General features: G+C 34.1%; 1 protein-coding gene across 5 annotated transcripts in view; it reads right to left on the bottom strand.

Annotated features, from left to right (window-relative positions):
* Positions 1–15,582, bottom strand: part of NRDC (nardilysin convertase) — a gene marked incomplete at its 5' end in the record, with an annotated part of 92,072 nt that overhangs the window by 35,935 nt on the left and 40,555 nt on the right. For all 5 annotated transcript variants that reach the window (XM_081224120.1, XM_081224117.1, XM_081224118.1 and 2 more), the window contains 4 exons: positions 1,704–1,761; positions 4,004–4,126; positions 5,201–5,296; positions 10,663–10,736. In XM_081224120.1, coding sequence (XP_081080246.1) covers positions 1,704–1,761; positions 4,004–4,126; positions 5,201–5,296; positions 10,663–10,736 — 351 coding nt within the window. The remainder of the gene's footprint in view (positions 1–1,703; positions 1,762–4,003; positions 4,127–5,200; positions 5,297–10,662; positions 10,737–15,582) is intronic.

Raw genomic sequence — 15,582 nt, 5'->3', positions numbered from 1 at the left:
CTTTAGGGATGCCTAAACTGATAGGTTTTTATAGTCTATTCTACATACTCCTGGCTGAAAAGCATTCTAGGCATAAGCGAATAGATGGCAACAAAGCCACAAAATCCTGAACTACACAAACTATTCTTAACCTCAGCCCCAATGACTCAAATACTTTTAAAACTCACAGGAGACAGAAAACAATGAATTGAAGGGACCTCCCATCCCAATATTTACTGTCTCTATCAGCCCCATCCAACTTCAGTTCTCCTCTTAATACAAAGCCATTTCAGAAAGAAAACTTACACTAGAGATATATTTTTAATCCAAGAAATATACATGGAGAGATTCTTAACGTATAAAGTACAATATTAGGCACTGTGGTATTTGAAAAACTTGGACTCTTCCTTCTAGAGGCTTCCCACCTGGCTGAATATATTGTAACTAATATTTCTTCTAAAACATGGTCAGTATGAATCAGTATTAATTACCTAGAACACTTTTTAACCCGTCTGATTAAGGAACCAAAGTTCTTAGTGAATAATATGTAAAAGCATTTTTTTTAATTTAAAATTCTTATTAGGAATTGATTGACAAGACCTAATGAATCCCTTTATTCAATATACCTCTGATTTTATTAGTAAAGTTTCACAGTGAAACACATTTCAATCTGCCATTTGATATTTCCATAGCTAATACTCATTTCTTATCAAAACAAACAAACAAAAACAAATTAAACAACCCCATAACTTTGGCATGGCTTTCATTATCTTAATTAGCATACTTAAAAGTATTGCTAATTATCAACAGAAGTTTACATAAAGCCAAGATAATAATAACCAATCTGTTGTTATTACAAATTATTCCAACATTTTTAAAGCTAATTTTTCTTTCATAAATTTAAAACAAATTGTCTTGGAATGAAGAACTGGAAAGAGTCTAGCTTACTCACCTGATGCAAGAAAAAATAATCCGATTTCATTTAGTTTACTAAAATGCAAACTGCTAAGAGTGGGAAGAGACACTTTGCTTGAGAATTAAATTTTCTGTATTCTTTGTAACAAAAAATGTAACAATAAAGTATCTTTTAAATATTTGTATTATTTTGATGAATTTGAGGTGGACAAAAAAATAGTAGCTTTCTGAACTAGAACCCTACATCCAATTTCTAATAAAAGGCAATTTGATTCAACTACAATGTATGCAATAGGCTTTTCAGGCAATATGTAAAGTCAGTCATCAACTACAAGATTATTTTGTTTATAGGGAAAAACATTCCAAGTTCCAAACAACTGACTTAAAAAACAAACCTTCAGAACTTAATTTGTTCTGAGGCAGGGGATACGTATATGTATATGCTACCTCTCAATACAATATTTGCTTTCATATCATAATTTCAAGCACTGTACACAGTAACAGAAAATCTCTGAATAAATGTAAAAGGAGGCACAAATTCTTCAGAGTTACTGCTTATTATAAGTTTACAAGATTATAAGTTCTGAACTACAGAAACTATGGAAACTTTGGTTATCTTAGTTTTCCCACTCAAAGGCTGTGCAATCTTGCTAAACTACTTTAGTTCTTAATATAATCACCTGTTTTTAAAAAAATAAACTAAAAGCAAAAACCTCTGGGATTCATACGGGAAGATATGAATCTTTAACTCTTTAACTTTAGCCTCTTTAACTCTATAGGTGTATGATTTATGAAAATAAATGTCTTACTTGTTTGGTATCTGAGAGAAGATTTCAGTCACCCACTTTTCTAAAGTATCCAGTGTTTCTTCGTGGAGAGGGCAGGAAGGAGACAGGGAAAGGCAGTGTTGTTATTAAAGGTAGAAATGCAATTATATTTCTCACAGATCTTTAGCTATAAAACAAAGGAATACTTTAATTTGGGCATCACTTGCCACTCCTTAATCAGTAATAGGAAAAATAATATTTAAGAAAACCTTGAGACACATATAATTTTGTTAAGACTCCTTTATTCTTTCTCCCTGGTGAAGTTAGAAAAAACACACAAGTAGAAAAAAAAAGTTTTTGTTTATCATTAGGCTAGATGAAGGACCAAGAGATCAAAATACATCAATCATCCTCTTACCCCATTCCAAAACTTACTTCCTCTAGGAAGGTTTCTCTTAACTAACCTACACTACCCTTCTCAGCAGCTCATCAGTACTATTATACTCCATTTACTTTACATTAATTTACACTTGCTGTGGTTTTAATATATGTCTTCTTAGGCTGATATGATTTCTATCTTCTTTTGATTCTTTTCTTATATTTCAAAAGAAATTCTTCTGAAATTTCTAGTAAAATAGGAATGAATGAAATAAATGAATAAATGAAAAAGGAAACCTTTTAGCTTTATCCCAGTGACTCATTACCATCACTGGATAGCATTTGTTAGTTTCACCAGCTACATGACTTTCATTAATTCTCAAAAGAGATGCCCCAGTATATAAATACAAGATGCAAATTAGACTAATCAAGCTCTGAATTTACTCTATACTATTTATACTGATATTTAACTCTTAAATGATATAATAAATGCTGAAGCTCCGAAATCAACTGACTCTAGATTGGACAAGGTTTTCTAATCAAACACGTGGGGCTTATTTCAGAAATCTGCAACAAGCGTTAATATGCTCATATTTGTTATCACCGAAGAAGAGAATGAAAAAGAATCAATACCTAGTTGAAGAAAAATGCATGTTCATGACAGATTTGAAAACAAAAATTAATTAAAAATTTCAAATTAATATTACATACCAAATATAGAATTGCCTATTTTAATAAATGCTGTAAAAGGAATCTAGAAGCACATTTGTAGTTTGAGTGCCATATCATGTCTGTAGCTTTATTATGTTCAAAGTTAACTTTAGTGGACTAATTTTGATCCTAAACAAAAAAATATTTTATAATTAAGTGCCAAGTCAGCTCTGATCTTAATTTTGACCATTAGAGAGCAAAATTTTATAAAAAGGAGAATCACATTAGAGTGAGAGGATTAGTTTTTCAAAAAGAAATATACAAACTATAAGGTATTGATATATCAAAATGAATAGTTCAGCAAATGACTGACTTTGAAAAACAGCCTAAGGAGATTAAAATATAAAGAAAACAAAAGAAAGGTACTATGATTTCTTTAATGAGAAAAGGTGACACATTATTTTCAGTAATGATAAAAGAAGGAAAAGAGTAGAGGTATTGACCAGTATTATTACATTTAAGATACTTCTGCTAGCGTCACCATGACAGACTTCAATTAATCATGCCATTTTACTGAACCCTATGTAAGGATGAAAAGACAAACACTGTGCCCTTTAAGAGTTTATGATTAATACAGATTAAATGCAAAACCGGAGATAACAGAGGCAGCAGCCAAATGTGGCTTAAAAGACCAACTCACGGGACTTCCCTGGTGGTGCAGTGGTTAAGAATCTGCCTGCCCAATGCAGGGGACACGGGTTCAAGCCCTGGTCTGGGAAGATCTCACATGCTGCAGAGCAAACTAAGCCCATGTGCCACAACTACTGAGCCCCTGTGCCACAACTACTGAAGCCCATGCACCTAGAGCCCATACTCCGCAACAAAGAGAAGGCATCGCAATTAGAAGCCCGCAAACTGCAACAAAGAATCGCCCCCGCTCACCACAACCAGAGAAAGCCTGAACGCAGCAATGAAGACCCAACACAGCCATAAATAAATAAGTAAGTAAGTAAGTAAGTAAGTTTATTAAAAAAGAAAAAACAGTTCGTGATCAATCAGTACATTAATACACTCATAGACTAGCCTGGAGTTAAGACCTATGTCTATAAAAGAAAAAACATTTGCCTGAGAATCAGATGATTTTGTGCTTCCCTGAGCTTTGCCTCTTCAAATTCTGATTTTCTTTAGTTCATATTAGGATCAAGCACTAAAGTATTGTAAATTAACAGTGCACTGCAACATTGATACGACAGACAAATCCTAAGAAAGCACTACTTCCAAATAATTCTAAGGGCCATAGTAGACAATATTACCTTTGGATTGAACCACTAAAGTCATGTAATGAGCAGAATAGTAATGCATCCAGAATTCTCTCAATCTAGCATGTGTATCAATATTATTTCTTTTTGGTTCATGTTTGAGAGTCTCAGCGTTTCCTATAAAAAGATGGAAAAGATTATAGAAATAACTAAGTTTATTAAGTCTCCACACTGACAATGCATCCTTTGCTACTATATTTAATGAATGAAATAACCCAAGTGACTCAAAATACTGAAACAGTGTATAATAATAATAATAAGACAAAAATTCACAAGAAACAATTTCAAAGTATATTTTAACACATAAGGAATTAATCTCTAGTTGGCAATACCTTAACAACAGTAATTGCCTTAAGCTTCCTTTCTTAATAATTAGTCTACTATTTGGTTTTATCTCTAAATTATTTTAGTAATATTCTGTATGATTCTTAAAAATAAACCACATAAAGCAAGGATGACATACAAAGTGAATATAACTGTACAAACAAGCAAACAAGCAAATCATCCTTTGAATGAAGTACCATTTAGATCAACTCATTCCAGATTCTACTCTGTGGTCAAGAGGATTAATATACGGCTATAATAACTGAATTCTAACACTAAGAAAAAGCCATAATAACTGAATTCTAACACTAAGAAAAAGCCATTATGAAAAACCAGATACCATTTAAACAGCTTAACAATTAAACAAAATTAGGTCACAGCTCAAAAACTACTAGAGTAATTATTGCTGAAACTCTGTTGCTAATTGGAAATGTCAGGTTGGGGAAGAGCACACACTTTATAAGCAGATAAACAGAGGTTCAAATCCCACATCCACCACTATCATATTTAAGAAAATTAACTTCTCTGAGCCTGTTTCTTTATCTTTAAATGGAGATTATAATGGTACCAAGCTTGTAACATTGTTATGATGATTGAATGGGATAATTCATGTAGTGTTAGCAGAGCATCTGGCACCCAGAAAACATCCACAAAATGTTAGGTGCTATTCCTCATATATCCAATGTTAGAGAACCAAATATAGGCATGCTGAACTACTTTCTATTTGAAAAGCTTCCTACCTACCCTAAAAGGTAAAAGGTACCTAGCTACCCTACCTTTATAGCTTTCCATTCTTTATAAACTTTTCATACTCTCTATCTTCCTTAACTAGAAAACATGAAATAGATGAAGTATTTAGTATCTTACCCCAAAAAAATTTCCCCATAGGATGTCCAAGTCTAGCAAGGCTTCCAAACAACATTTCCTTTCTGTTTGCATCAGAGGGTCTTGCAAGTTGATATTCTGTCAGTTTTAAGGAAACACTTTTAATAAAATGAAATTCAGTATCTTGCTTTATTATCTGGAAATTCAAGTTTAAAGAACTGAAAGTAAGGAAGTAACAAAAATTAATTTTATGAATAAAGCGTAGTAAGACTGAAGCAGGGAAATCAATGATCTAGGACAAGTTCTATGACTTAACACATTCTCTAACTTTGGGTAGTCAATTCACCTTTCTAGAGATTTTCCCTTATTTTCAAATGAAACAGGCAGTTAATAATCTGAAGGTTATTATTGTGAAAACTAAAGTATTGCCTGCCACATCAGTAAACAAAAGATGTTGCAGCCATCAAGCCATCACATTACAGCCACAGGGATGGTGTGCCCTCAGGAAGCTCAGGATGAGAAAACATAGGATACTGGACCCAGATAGCTGCGGTGCCTATCAAAGGAATGATTTCAGTGAGCCCAGACTCTTGCATCTTCCTGTACATAGAAAAGCGCTAAATTCCTTAACTTGAGATATCTCGGTTTCTTTTATTAACAGTAATCTTCTGATGTTCCGACTACCTGGCCTTTTGTTGCAAAAAAATCCTATATATCCTAGCTCCCCACCTTGCCTCTTTGGAACAGTTTTCTCAGCGTTATCTGAGATGCTGTGTCCCAGGCTTGAAGTCCTCAGAAAATCCACCAAATAAAACCTAACTCTCAACTTTTAGGTTGTGCATTTTTTTTCAGTCAGCAGATGCTATGTCCAAGATCTTACTGATGAAAGTGCCAAGAAAATGTTAAATCAAACTCCTTATTGTCTGGGAACTTTGTCATATATATTGTTTAAATCTCCTCCAAAGCCAACTGTGTTGGTAATAAAGTATTAATGGTTAAAAACAATCACTTTGAAGTCAGAAGTATCTTGGCTAGAATCCAAGTTCTGCCATTTACTAGGCTATACAACCTTGAGAAAGTTATCTAACTTCCCTGATTCTATTTCTCATCTATAGAATGGAGTTACAAGTACCTAGCTCACAGGATTCTTATAAGAATTAAATAAGATATATTCCTTCAACAAATATTTACTGAACATCATGCAGCAGGTACTACTAAAACTAGCTGCTGGAGGTAGAAGGTTCAGAATCAAAGCAGAGGCAAGATATCAGGCTGAAGAGTTACGAAACAATTTTTGAAAGAGCGCTTCTAAGCCTCAGTTTCATTGTACGTTAAATAAGGATAATGAAGGTAATAATCATAACAATGAACATAGTAAGTGCTCAATAAATGTTAGCTATTTTATTTGGGGCTTCCCTGGTGGCGCAGTGCTTGAGAGTCTGCCTGCCGATGCAGGGGACACGGGTTCGTGCCCCGGTCCGGGAAGATCCCACATGCCGCGGAGCGGCTGGGCCTGTGAGCCATGGCCATTGAGCCTGCACGTCCGGAGCCTGTGCTCCGCAACGGGAGAGGCCACAACAGTGAGAGGCCCACATACCGCAAAAAAAAAAAAAAAAAAAAAAAAGTTAGCTATTTTTTTTATCATAGGAGTAATGGTAAGGCGTTACAAATGTTTAATAAGGAGAGTAACAATATCATATCTGGACTTCACTAAGTTCATTCTGGTGGTAAATGTGGAAGCAAAAGTATAGACAGGGAAACTGATTAGAGGCCATCACTGTTATACTTGGTAAAGAGAGTGGAAACTAAAGTGGTGACAGAAGAGATGGAAAGAAGCAAAAGTATATTCACTAAAATACTTCAGCTATAAGCCATAAAGTCTAAATCAAAGATGAGACAGTAAAAAATATATACATTTTTAATTTCCATACCTGAAAAACATATGTAGTAAAAAATATATACATAGCTTCAACAGAGTAAATTTTTAAAATCGCTGTAAAAATTATGAAGATATGGCTCTAACACAGAAGAAACAATTCCATTACTAAGGTGACAGGCTGAATAATGGCTCCCAAAGATGGCCACATCTTAATCTCCAAAACCTGTGAATGTGTTACCTTATGTGGTAAAAGGAACTTTGCAGTGTGATTAAATTAAGGATCTTGAGAAGGGGAGATTATCCTGGATTATCTGGGTCCCAATGTAATCATAGGGTCCTTAAAAGAGAGAGGTAAGAGGATCAAAGACAGAAGATATAAAGACAGAAGCAAAAGTCAGATAGCAAAGAAGATTCTACACCCATGGCTCTTCAGATAGTGAAAGGAGCCATAGTCTAGGAAAGTAGGTGGTATCTAGAAGGTGGAAAAGGCAAGGAAACAGATTCTCCCTTGCAGGTTCCAAAAGGAATGCAGCCCTGAGGAAATATTTTAGACTTCTGACCTCCAAAAGTTTAAGAAAATAAATCTGTTGTTATTTTAAGCCTGAGTTTCTGGTAATTTGTTACAGCAGCAACAGAAAACTAATGGAGCAGATATATAAACATACCTACAAAAAGTGATTTAGTACCTCCTACAACTGATAAAAATAGAGTATAAATACTGAACACTTAGAGAACACACTCAACCACTTGATTATATAAAAAAAGGCTTTGGCTATATCCTCAGTCTCAATTACTAGGGTAAAATATGCAGGCAATTAAACATGCTTATGTAAAAGTATGAACAATCATTAAAATAAAGAGCTAATCATTAAAAATAATTTTTTTTCTCTATAATCTTCTTTTAGCAATAAGTTAATCCCATTTTAAAACCTACCCTGTGGACATTTATGAGCTTCTGTGATTAAATGTATTCAAGAAAATTATAAAACACTGAACAGACCTATCTGCATTGTGCAAATAAATGCTTATAAATTTGTGTGTATAACCACTCCACTGAAAGAACAGACCAAAAACAGATTGTCAATGCAGGGCACGGTGATAAAGTAATGAAGGTAAAACAAGATAATAATTTAAAAACTCAGGAAAGAATCTCTTCCATAAGCAGGTGGAGAGGAATAAATGATAAAGAAAATGAAAAGATGAATCTACCAGGTTAGCTGAACTTCCTTTCAACTCCTCTCACACTGAATGGGCCATCCAAGCATGCAGGCAACTAAAAACATGCGAATGAGATGAGAATGATAGAATAAAGACTATCACATCTGAATAGAAGAAAATAACATCTGATTATTGAGCTTTCAAAAATAGATCTCATTATTTGCAGATATTGATTTTGGAAAAAAGAAAAGCTAAGATGTATGAATATAATACTGACTTAGACCTGGCCTAGAGCTGTTAACTCTTAATGGTCTGCATACTATACACGTTAGCATGTAAAACTGTTAAACATTTTGTGGTTTTAGCCAAGATAAATTTATGCTGTGTTCACAATAAATATCAACATCTATCAATGTATAAATATTGAGTCTCCAAATGATCTTGTTGTATGTTCATAGAATCTAAACTTAGCTCTTGTCTTATTTATAATTTTCTGATGTCTTATAAATGCAAATAAAAGAATAATATATCATAAACAGTATGCTAAAAAACAAAACTGGCTAATGAATACTAGTTTATTACACCAGTTAAAATTTAAGACCTCTCCCATCTCCCTAATCTCAAGTAAATCCTTCATACTTAGAAGGTTAAGTAACTAATGATATATACCTATTTATATCAGATCACAAATTGAAATCTAGGTCTCCTATCATCAAAAACAAACAAAAAAACAGAGCCTTTAGCTTAAGTTCATCTTAAAACAAAACTACTTATTGTATTTGAGTGTGTGTGTACATATCATATATCACATATGTATGTATATATATATATTTCTGTATAATATTCAAAATATAATAAAATATATTCTGAATTAACTTGTAAAATTAAATTAGACGTTTAATCTTTCTTTTTTGGCCGCACCGCACAGCTTGCGAGATCTTAGTTTGCCGACCACAGATTGAACGTGGGCCCTAGCAGTAAAGCGCTGAATCCTACCACTGGACTGCCATGGAATTCCCTAGACGTCTAACCTTTTAAATGCCAATTTCGACCCACTCTAGAAACTGTATAAAGAAAAACACACTTGAAAGAATTAAAGACACAGAATATAGTTCCTAGGTCCCAAAAAGTAGGGAAGGCTTTTGGAGTTTTCCTTAGTTATTTTGGTTTTTCTTGTATTCAATAAATACTTATCTGGGCCTATGAAAAAACAGACACTGTGGGTAGGCAAGTAACAAAAATGAAGAAAATAAATCCTTGATTATAAGAAGCTACTAGAACTAGGAGGAATCTAACTCCATTCCACCCTCTTTTACAAATAAATTGAGGGCCACAGTTAGTGACATTTCTATAAGTAAAACACAGTTTGCTGACTTCAAGACAGTTCTTTCCAGCCATCTGCAGTTTATTCAGCCTAGTGAATGCAATAAGTGATTATTAGAACTAGACAATCAAGCCAAGAGGGAAAATGCTACAAAGGGAAGAACTAGTACAGAGACCTGGCCTCTTCAGCTATGCAAGCCAACCCTAACCTATGTGAACTAGAAATCCCCCAAGTCTACTGTTACATGTTTCTAATGCTAAAATAAGGAAGCAGGGTTAATCTGCAGTGGTGCTATTTACTGGTACTCTGTAATTAAGGGATATGTGCAGCACAGTTCTCTAATGAACCTGCACCCTATAGAGACACACAGCCTTCCTTACAGTCTTTAATATTTAAATCACAAAGATAAAAAAAACTGTCAAAAAGTAAAATTAAATGCATTTCCTGTTCAGGAGTCTAGTTTCTTCATCCATAAACATATCACGATTGTTTTTGGAACTACAGAAACTCAACCCACAAAGCACTGACACACAGAGGCAACAAAAAATAAGCTATTTAAATATCAGGATGGTGCTTAAAATAAAGCCTCAGAGGAAATACCTCTTCATACAAAAAGAGTATGTGAACTTTTAAGTTTTAACACCCAGTGATTAGCTTTAAGAATTAGGCTCTTACCCTGCAAAAGGTCAGTCACTGTGGTAAAACCCTCAAAAAATAAAGGCTGAAAAATTGAAAATCTACCATTCTTTGACTTATTTCAAATATATACTGAATTAGACATTTAATGGCTTCAGGAATAAACATGACATATCTATTTTAACTTAGCCCTTTATAATATAAAGAGTGACAAAGAGGGCTTCCCTGGTGGCGCAGTGGTTGAGAGTCTGCCTGCCGATGCGGGGGACACAGGTTCGTGCCCCGGTCCGGGAAGATCCCACATGCCGCGGAGCGGCTGGGCCCGTAAGCCATGGCCGCTGAGCCTGCGCGTCCGGAGCCTGTGCTCCACAACGGGAGAGGCCACAGCAGTGAGAGGCCCGCGTACCGCAAAAAAAAAAAAAAAAAAAAAAAGAGTGACAAAGAATGATAAGTGTGATAAACGACTGGATCAATGAAGGAAAAAGCAGCAAGACATAAAGCACTTACCACTATCAACAGCTTCAACTTCCCGGTCAATTGCATCTCTGATCATTAGTGGATGGATGAAGAACTGGGCCCATCTGAAAAAAAAAAAAAACTGTTTGGTAAAAGCTTTTCATCAGTCAACATCTACTTTTTTAATTAAGAAGCTTTACTAAGATGGAGATTTAGTTCATAATCGTGCATATAAAACCTAAACAATACACAGCATTTCTAGATTTTAATGTCTACAAACTACCTTTTTTCTATTATGAAATATAATACCCATACAAAAAGTATTATATATAAAACACGGGCATATAGACTATACGGTAAACACCTGAGTGGCCACCACTTAGATCAAGAAATAGACCACTGTCAGAACTCTAGAAGAACCCAGCACCCACCTTATCCTCAGAGTTAATATCATGAATGTTACGGGAATCACTTCTCTGCTTTTCTTGATAGCTTTACCACATATAGATGTATTTCTAGGCTGGTGTTTCTTGATCTTTTTTTTCCCATTATCAACCCTAAGTAGTCTTTTCAGAATTTTCTTCTAATCACTCCCCTATGACATTTTTACACACATACACAATCTGTTTACATATTTTATGTGTATCTGTGATTTTATAAATAAAAAGTATCTGAGGCCTACTTTTTTAAATTTTTTATGTTAAAAATTTTTTTTAATTAATTTATTTATTTTTGGCCGCATTGGGTCTTCGGTGCTGCACGTGAGCTTTCTCTAGTTGCGGCGAGCGGGGGCTACTCTTCGTTGCGATGTGCGGGCTTCTCATTGCAGTGGCTTCTCTTGTTGCGGAGCACGGGCTCTAGGCGCACGGGCTTCAGTAGTTGTGGCACGCGGGCTCAGGAGTTGTGGCTCGCTGGCTCTAGAGCGCAGGTTCAGTACTTGTGGCGCACAGGCTTAGTTGCTCCACAGAATGTGGTATCCTCTCAGACCAGGGATTGGACCCGTGTTCCCTGCATTGGCAGGCAGATTCTTAACCACTGCGCCACCAGGGAAATCCCAAGTTAAAATTTTAAAGGCTACTAGTATTTCACTTAATTTTATAACTGTATTTGCTGTTTAATGTAATATATTCCTTATATAAATTGTGATACATCAAATTACATATGCAAATTAACAATTTATATAATAACAGCAATGCAATCAAGTTTTTAAAAAATTAAAATTCATTTTCCAACAAAACACATTGAAAAAATTAATTTCCTACGATATTTAATAAACTTTGAACTTTTGCTTGCTCTGAGAAGAAACTTTTAATTTAATTAGCTACTAGATACTCATTAAAATATTACTGACATTTTTTTCTTGTCAGTACTTAGTATAACTAATGAAGGGTTGAATAACTTTTGTTGAACTAAATAATAAAACAGAATATTTTTATTTAATTCTAAAAATCAAAGTCACACACAAAAGCAGAGAGAGGATCAAACATAACATCCACAAGGCAGCCAATGGCAACCAACTAACACACACAGACCACCTCTAGTGATGACTTCAAGATCAGTCATTTGAAAGTCCTCCAACCATCTATCCACCACAATTTTGTACCCCTGACCTTGCACACGCTCTGCATATCTTCCACAAACTCAATGTCAGAGTAAATGGTGCTCATGTGATACTTGAGAAAACTCAAAAAGAAATCAAACACTAAGATTTTGCAGGTAGGGTTAAGTTTTGGAGGGCCACAAACCATTATAATATCAAATGTTTTTTCACCTCCAAGACAAATTTTTGCCACCAAAAGAAACAGTATGAACCCTGCCAAGAATACATGTTCTAGACAATATAGGCTCATTTTTGAACTTCATATAAATGGATATATAGTGTATGTATTCGTTGCGTGATTTATTTAACTCAACACTCCTTTTAGTAGTCATTTACGATGCTACATGTGGCTGTGGATCATTTATTTTCATCGCAGTAGAATATTCCACTGCATGAATTTATTCATCCATTCTACTGCTGGTGGACATTTGGGCTGGTTCTGGGTTTGAACCATTACAAACAATGCTGCCATAAACATTCTTATAAATATGTACCACGGCACATGTGCACAAGTTTGTCTAAATATATATCTAAGAAAGGAACTCCTAGGTAATAGTATATGCATCATATGTTCTACATCACTAGGTAATAATCAAACTTTTCCAAAGTGATTGTGCCAATCTACACTTGCATCAGATCATTCTCCAATCCTCTACAACCTCACTCTCACTTGGTATTGTCAGACTAAAATTTTCTGCAACTTTTAGGATAGTTAAATCTCATAATGGTTTTAATTTACATTTTCCTGATTGAACATTTTATATATTTATTAATAATTTGAATTTCTTCTCTGGTAAAATGCCTGTTTAAGGGTTTTTTTCTATTGGGTTGTATTTTTCTTACTGATCATAATAATATATATAATTATCCATTTAAATGATATATATTATCATATATAAGTTATGTTACATACAATTACATATATAATCTAATAATTAAATCTCTGGTAGTTATTCTAAATATAAGTCCTGTTAGTTACATGTGTTGCAAATATATTCTCCCACTTTATACTTGCTTTTTTCATACTCTATGTTATCTTTAGATGAACGTAACATACTATCATTTTTCTTTATGTTTTGTTTTTGCATCTTGTTTGATAATCCTTACCTAAGGCTAAAGTCATGCTTATCTATAAAACTTTTAATTGTACTTTTCACTTTTTGGTCTATAATCCACATAGAATTGATTTTTTTGTGCATGTTGTGAGATAGGAAGTCAATTTGGTTTTGCCTTTATAGAAGCCCAACTGTCTCGGCATCATTTTTTTAAAAAGCCCTTTCACCACTGCTCCATAATGCGCCTATCAAAAATCAAGTGTCCACATGTGTTGGTCTATTTCCATTCCAAGAAATATTCTGTTCCATCATCTCTTTGTCTAGCCCTCTGCTAACACCCCAGTGTCCTAATTACAAAACAAATCTTAATATCTAGTAGGTCAAGTCCTGCTACCTTGTTATTTTTCCAATTCAAAAGTATCTTGGCTATACTTAGCCCTCTGCATTTCCTTAAAAATCTTAGAGTTAGCTTGTCTATTTAAGACTAAGTAAATCTTCTGAGATTATGGTTGCAATATCACTGAATCCGTACATTAAATAGGAAGATTAATGTCACTAAAAGAAAAAAAAGGCTTCAGGGAATTCCCTGGTGGTCCAGTGGTTAGGACTCTGGAGCTTCCAATGCAGGGGGCACAGGTTCGATCCCTGGTTGGGGAACTAGGATCCTGCATGCCGTGCAGCATGGCCAAAATCAAAACAAAACAAAAAAACAAGGCTTCAAATCCATGAATAGCATTTCTCTCAATTTATTTAGGTCTCTATAAATATCTCACAATAAGATTTTAATATATTCTCCATGAAGAGGTCTTACACATAATTTTTGGGATGATTCTTGAGTGTCTGATTATTTGGGTAGCTTTTATAAACTTTTTTAAAATTTTAATATCTAACTGTTGCTGATACATAGAAGTTGTACTTTTATATGTTAAACATATTATCATTTTTAATTTTTGCATATCAAGCTATCTTACTCAATTCTGTTAATGTTACTAATTTTTATATGTAGAAGATTTTAGATTTTCTATGTTCACAATCATATCATATGCGTTGACAGTTGTGTATTTTGCTTATTTTTCTTTCTTGCCTAATATAATAGAATGAACAGAAGCGATCACAACCCGTATCTCTGTCTTGTTCCTGATCTCAACGTGGAATCTTTCAAGGTTTCACCATTAAATATAAGGTTTGGTTTAAACTATCAAATATCGTATTGAGAAAGCTGCCTTATACTCTTATTTGCTAAGAGCATCTTTGTGAATAGATACTGAATTTCATCACGTAATTTTTTTCTACATATACTGAGACATGGTTTTTCTCCTTCAATCTGACAATGCGATGAACAGCACTGATTTTCTGTTAACCCTACCTCATACTTCTAAGATGACCCCAACTCAGTACTGCTATATCAGCCTGTTTGTGAATCTGGTCTATATTTTTTCTTATATTATACTTTCTTAAATCAAGGTCATGCTACCTTCATAAATGAGGGAGGAATTATTTCTTCCTTCAATTTTTTGTACGACTTTAAACAAGTTTATTTTTGAGAAGAGTTTTCAATACTGACTTTTTTAATGATTATAAGAGTATGAAAACTTTTAAATTATAATTTCTCTTATGTGGGTTTTATAAATAATATTACTAAGAATTTGTGAACACCATCTAGCTTTTTCATTTACTGGCATAGGTTGTTCAAAATACCTTATTGTATTTTCAACATATGCCGTTATGTCTTAATTCTTTTCTATTCCTGATATTTGCACATACTCTTCTTTTTCCCTGACCAGTCTCATGAAATGTTTACCCGTTTTGTCAGTTTTTTCAAACCAACATTTACCTTTCTTGAAACTACCATATGCATATTGTTTCTACTGAGAAATAATTCACATACCACAAAATGCCCTTTTAAAGTACATAATTAAAAGGATTTTACTACATTCACAGAATTGTGTAAACATTACCACTGTCTAATTTCAGAAAATTTTCATTAACACAAAAATAAACTCTGTACCCATTAACGGTCATTCCCCATTCCCTCATCCCTCCAGCCCCTGGCAAGCATTAATCTGCTTTTGGTCTCTATGGATTTGCCTGTTTTGGACATTTCATATAAATGGAATCATACACTATGGGGCCTTCTGCATCTGGCCTCTTTCTCTTAGCATAACGTTTTCAAGATTCATTCATGTTGTATTACTTACCAGGACTTCATTCCCTTCTTATTGCCAAGTAATATTCCTTTGTATGGATGTGCTACATTTTATCCATTCATCAGTGGATTGACATTTAGGTTGTTTCCACTTTTGACCTATTATATAT

The sequence above is a fragment of the Mesoplodon bidens genome, assembly GCF_964165515.1.
Source record: "Mesoplodon bidens genome assembly, chromosome: 2".
NCBI lineage: Eukaryota > Metazoa > Chordata > Mammalia > Artiodactyla > Ziphiidae > Mesoplodon > Mesoplodon bidens.
Note: the sequence above shows the minus strand (reverse complement) of the source record. Positions and strands in the feature narration are given on the sequence as shown.